Source organism: Bombina bombina, chromosome 7 (genome assembly GCF_027579735.1).
Source record: "Bombina bombina isolate aBomBom1 chromosome 7, aBomBom1.pri, whole genome shotgun sequence".
Lineage (NCBI taxonomy): Eukaryota > Metazoa > Chordata > Amphibia > Anura > Bombinatoridae > Bombina > Bombina bombina.
In genome coordinates, this window is record NC_069505.1 from 413,159,711 (window position 1) to 413,165,710 (window position 6,000).

General features: G+C 43.0%; 1 protein-coding gene across 1 annotated transcript in view; it reads left to right on the forward strand.

The window, feature by feature from the left end:
* Positions 1–5,673, forward strand: part of NCF4 (neutrophil cytosolic factor 4) — a 120,716-nt gene extending 115,043 nt beyond the window's left edge. The window contains exons 8-10 of the mRNA XM_053721213.1: positions 3,569–3,693; positions 3,779–3,844; positions 5,086–5,673. Coding sequence (XP_053577188.1) covers positions 3,569–3,693; positions 3,779–3,844; positions 5,086–5,281 — 387 coding nt within the window. The 3' untranslated portion in view covers positions 5,282–5,673. The remainder of the gene's footprint in view (positions 1–3,568; positions 3,694–3,778; positions 3,845–5,085) is intronic.
* The last annotated feature ends 327 nt before the right edge of the window (positions 5,674–6,000 follow it).

Sequence of the window (6,000 nt, forward strand, 5' to 3'; positions counted from 1 at the left end):
GGCGTTGGAGATCATATCTCAGGGATATCTCCTGGACTTCAAAACTTCTCCTCCACGAGGGAGATTTCATCTTTCAAGGTTATCAGCAAACCAAATAAAGAAAGAGGCGTTTCTACGCTGTGTAGAAGACCTCTTACTAATGGGGGTGATCCACCCAGCTCCGCAGACGGAACACGGGCAAGGATTCTATTCAAATCTATTTGTGGTTCCCAAGAAAGAGGGAACCTTCAGACCAATCTTGGACTTAAAAATCCTAAACAAATTCCTAAGAGTTCCATCATTCAAAATGGAAACTATTCGAACCATCCTTCCCATGATCCAAGAGGGTCAGTACATGACCACAGTGGACTTAAAGGATGCCTACCTTCACATACCGATTCACAAGGATCATTATCGGTACTTAAGATTTGCTTTCCTAGACAGGCATTACCAGTTTGTAGCTCTTCCCTTCGGATTAGCTACGGCTCCAAGAATCTTTACAAAAGTTCTGGGCTCACTTCTGGCGGTACTAAGACCACGAGGCATAGCGGTGACTCCGTACCTAGACGACATTCTGATACAAGCGTCAAGTTTTCAAACTGCCAAGTCTCATACAGAGATAGTTCTGGCATTTCTGAGGTCGCATGGGTGGAAGGTGAACGTGGAAAAGAGTTCTCTATTACCACTTACAAGGGTTCCCTTTCTAGGGACTCTTATAGATTCTGTAGAGATGAAAATTTACCTGACAGAGGCCAGGTTATCAAAACTTCTAAATGCTTGCCGTGTCCTTCATTCCATTCCACACCCGTCAGTAGCTCAGTGCATGGAAGTAATCGGCTTAATGGTAGCGGCAATGGACATAGTACCATTTGCACGCCTGCATCTCAGACCGCTGCAATTGTGCATGCTAAGTCAGTGGAACGGGGATTACTCAGATTTGTCCCCCCTACTAAATCTGGATCAAGAGACCAGAGATTCTCTTCTATGGTGGCTTTCTCGGCCACATCTGTCCAAGGGGATGACCTTTCGCAGGCCAGTTTGGACGATTGTAACAACAGACGCCAGCCTTCTAGGCTGGGGCGCAGTCTGGAACTCCCTGAAGGCTCAGGGATTATGGACTCAGGAGGAGAAACTCCTCCCAATAAATATTCTGGAATTAAGAGCAATATTCAATGCTCTCCTAGCTTGGCCTCAGTTAGCAACTCTGAGGTTCATCAGATTTCAGTCGGACAACATCACGACTGTGGCTTACATCAACCATCAAGGGGGAACCAGAAGTTCCCTAGCGATGTTGGAAGTCTCAAAGATAATTCGCTGGGCAGAGTCTCACTCTTTCCACCTGTCAGCGATTTACATCCCAGGCGTGGAGAACTGGGAGGCGGATTTTCTAAGTCGCCAGACTTTTCATCCGGGGGAGTGGGAACTTCATCCGGAGGTCTTTGCTCAACTGATTCATCGTTGGGGCAAACCAGATCTGGATCTCATGGCATCTCGCCAGAACGCCAAGCTTCCTTGTTACGGATCCAGGTCCAGGGACCCGGGAGCGGTGCTGATAGATGCTCTGACAGCCCCTTGGGTCTTCAGCATGGCTTATGTGTTTCCACCATTTCCGATGCTTCCTCGTTTGATTGCCAAGATCAAACAGGAGAGAGCTTCGGTGATTCTAATAGCGCCTGCGTGGCCACGCAGGACCTGGTATGCAGACCTAGTGGACATGTCGTCCTGTCCACCATGGTCTCTGCCTCTGAGACAGGACCTTCTAATTCAGGGTCCTTTCAACCATCCAAATCTAATTTCTCTGAGGCTGATTGCATGGAGATTGAACGCTTGATTCTATCAAAGCGTGGCTTCTCGGAGTCGGTTATTGATACCTTAATACAGGCTAGGAAGCCTGTTACCAGAAAAATTTACCATAAGATATGGCGTAAATATTTATATTGGTGCGAATCCAAGTATTACTCATGGAGTAAGGTTAGGATTCCTAGGATATTGTCCTTTCTACAAGAGGGTTTAGAAAAGGGCTTATCTGCTAGTTCGTTAAAGGGACAGATTTCGGCTCTGTCTATTCTTCTACACAAACGTCTGGGTGAAGTTCCAGACGTTCAGGCTTTTTGTCAGGCTTTAGCTAGGATTAAGCCTGTGTTTAAGACTGTTGCTCCGCCGTGGAGCTTAAACTTAGTTCTTAACGTTCTTCAAGGCGTTCCATTTGAACCCCTTCATTCCATTGATATCAAGCTGTTATCCTGGAAGGTTCTGTTTTTGATGGCTATTTCCTCGGCTCGAAGAGTCTCTGAGTTATCTGCCTTACAATCAAGAGATTGTTGTTCCATCACTGTGTCCTAACCCTTCTTCAAAGAAGGAACGACTTTTGCATAATCTGGACGTAGTCCGTGCCCTGAAGTTCTATTTGCAGGCAACTAAAGATTTTCGTCAAACTTCTTCCCTGTTTGTCGTTTACTCTGGACAGAGAAGAGGTCAAAAGGCTTCGGCTACCTCTCTCTCTTTTTGGCTTCGTAGCATAATATGTTTAGCCTATGAGACTGCTGGACAGCAGCCTCCTGAAAGGATTACAGCTCATTCTACTAGAGATGTGGCTTCCACCTGGGCCTTTAAAAAAGGAGGCCTCTGTTGAACAGATTTGCAAGGCTGCAACTTGGTCTTCACTTCACACTTTTTCAAAATTTTACAAATTTGACACTTTTGCTTCTTCGGAGGCTATTTTGGGGAGAAAGGTACTTCAGGCAGTGGTTCCTTCTGTTTAATGTTCCTGCCTTGTCCCTCCCTTCATCCGTGTACTTTAGCTTTGGTATTGGTATTCCATAAGTAATGGATGACCCGTGGACTGACTACACTTAACAAGAGAAAACATAATTTATGCTTACCTGATAAATTTATTTCTCTTGTAGTGTAGTCAGTCCACGGCCCGCCCTGTCTTTAAGGCAGATCTAAATTTTAATTAAACTCCAGTCACCACTGCACCCTATGGTTTCTCCTTTCTCGTCTGGTTTTGGTCGAATGACTGAATATGACATGTGAGGGGAGGAGCTATATAGCAGCTCTGCTTGGGTGATCCTCTTGCAGCTTCCTGTTAGGAAGAGATATATTCCATAAGTAATGGATGACCCGTGGACTGACTACACTACAAGAGAAATAAATTTATCTGGTAAGCATAAATTATGTTTTTTCTTTTCTTCTGAGCTCTCCTTTGACTTCTATGGGGAGAATATATTAACTTGGTTGTTATATTTGGTTAGGGCATGCTACATTCAACTTGTAATATGCGCGCTACCTGATTTGAGCAAAAGGCTTCCTTCTTGCGAAGTTTATGCTCGAGAGACAGCGCTAAATAGCTCTCTACTTGTAATCTAGCCCTATAAAAGGAATCGCTGATAGAGGTCATATTATTTGTGAGGAGATTAAAAGATTAATGTAGCTTCATTGATTATAACAAAGCTGAACTTTCTTCACAGCTGTGACGAGGGACAATCACAAATACCTTTGAATTCAGTAGTTTTCAAGTTGTGATGTTGAGGACTTTTATTTCAGCAAAGGTTTTGTTTCACAAATTAGCTTTTATTCTGGTTCCCAGGGTACAGTGGGCGACCGAACTGGGATTTTCCCACAGTCCTTTGTGAGAATAATCAAAGACCTTGAGCACAACCCAGCAAGCTTCCTACGATGCTATTTTCATGATGGGGACACATGCCAGATCAGGTGACCAAAGCAAATGGCGCCACATTGGTGTTTTGTCATTCACATTTTGTGCCATACTAAACCCACACGTTCTTCACCTTCACAGGCAAATCTCATTAGAGGAGGATGTGCAGAAACGACCCTCTTATGATGAGCTACATGATTTAATAAAGTAAGATTATAATACAGAATGTTTAATTGTCTGTAGTAAAATAACTTTGCAATACACTTATATTTATTTTTTCCAATAATTTAATTGTGAAAATTGTGGGTTTTCCTGTTCTGAGAATTGGAAGTGTACACTGCAGACTTCACAAGCCTAACCCTTTTACATTTGTATCCCTTATTGGACTCAGCAGAGGTGATATGATAAAATTCTGTAAGACAATGCAAATTTTACTAACCAAAAAAGCCAAGTGGTGAGAGGAGTGTTAATGTATTGGAAAACTATTCACACTCGGCTAGTTAGTTAATTTATTGTAAGAATACATAATCAGAATTAAAGTGAAAGTCAATCCTAGCGTTTGTGAAACGCTCGGATAGACCACTGGAACATGCTGAAAGCTCCTTTATTTGTTTCAAACGTTCACCGCATTGAGCTGCTCAAGCAGCCCACGACAGAATGCTGTTTTGCTTGAGAGGTGACGTTTTCACCTCTTAGCCAATAGCCGTGTGGGATATCTGGCTTGGCGCCCTGTGGAGATGGATTTCCCACACGCTATTTGCAAGGAGGTGAAAACATCACCTCTTAGCAAAACAGAGTTCTGTTGTGGGCTGCTTGGGCAGCTCAGTGCGCGAACGCTTGAAACAAATAAGGGAGCTTTTTGCATGAAGTATTTTATACTTCATGAATGAAAATCCCCTTTGTTTGTTCCATTGGTCAATCCTATCGTTTCACTAATGCTAGGATTGACTTTCACTTTAATTCCAGCCGTTACCAATTTTCTGTATTACCAGCAAACATCCAAGTTTGGACCAGATCTTTAAGTGGACTAAGTGGGACCACAGGACCCATGTATTTGACGGAGGTGCAATCTAGGGAGATAATATTCTACCTAGTAGAAAAATTACTCTTATTTGGGGTCCATCAAATGCTCCTGTGTGAGATATCAGTCTGCTGAACTTAATCTTTGAGGTTGCTGATTATGGTTGGGTTTAGTCTGTAGTGGATGGAGTGTTGGGGGGGTGGGGTTCATTACATTCTTGGTCTCAGATAGCACAATATTTTCAGCCAGTCCTGATCTAACTGGTACTAAGGTTCCACCCAAGCCTTCTTGCTTGTGGGTTGCAGATATTTTAGGGGTATGCGGCTTACCCCATTTAGTAGAACTGCAGCAGTTATTGGCGATTTAGTTGAGACTATAGGAGTTTTGAACCTCTCTGGCTATAGACCAACTTTCATTTCTCTTGCAGAAACCAGTTTCCTGGGGTTAAAGTGGCTCTGAATATGTTAGATTGGGAAGGAGAGCTGATCCGCCTACAGGACAATAGCGATATGAGGCTGCTTTTCACGCAGGGGAAACGCAATCCACTGCCTGACAACTACTTCCCATGGGAACTGCATGTGACACGTTATGATGATCTGGATGTGTACAGCACTGGTGCATGATGGGATGTTTGTTGATGCACAGCTACTGTATGACAATAGTGAAGAACATAGAGAGTTGGAGCTAGTAGAAAATCACCGCCCATCAGTTCCTACATATGTCTCAAACCCTGTGAGATAAGCAGTAGTACTTTTATATCCAAGCTGCCATATGCTCAATAAATCCCTACCCCTCCCTGAAGGAGATAACAGCTAACTGTAAAAACATAAAACATTAATGAGGACAAGCATGCCCCACAGCCCCCCCCCACCCTCCAAAAAAAATACACCCATGTTAGGGTTTGTTTGGTCTCAGTGTAAATATAACCGTGACAAACCTTGGCTCACTTTTTCTGATGTTTATTTATCCGTCGTATTGCTTGGTAAAAATTAAAGTGATGAAAAAGTTTTGTGAAGACATTTGTACAACTCTGCAAGTGCAAAAAACATCATTCAAGTGTTTGTGTTACATCTCAAGACAAACAGGATTACTTTAGAGACCATCCTGGAGTCATTTGATGATCATCATACTACTTTAGAAGTCATTTGCACATCATATGACATCATTAAGCTGTAATGTCATCAGCTAAGGTAAAGAATTCTGTGTGATTAGCAGATGACCTTACTGATTACTCCACAAGCATGAACAGACAGTGAATGACTCTACAGTCATCTCGTTTAAATATTTCAGCCTGTGGGCAAACTTCAGGATGGCTTCTGATGACTAGTCATTGATTACATCA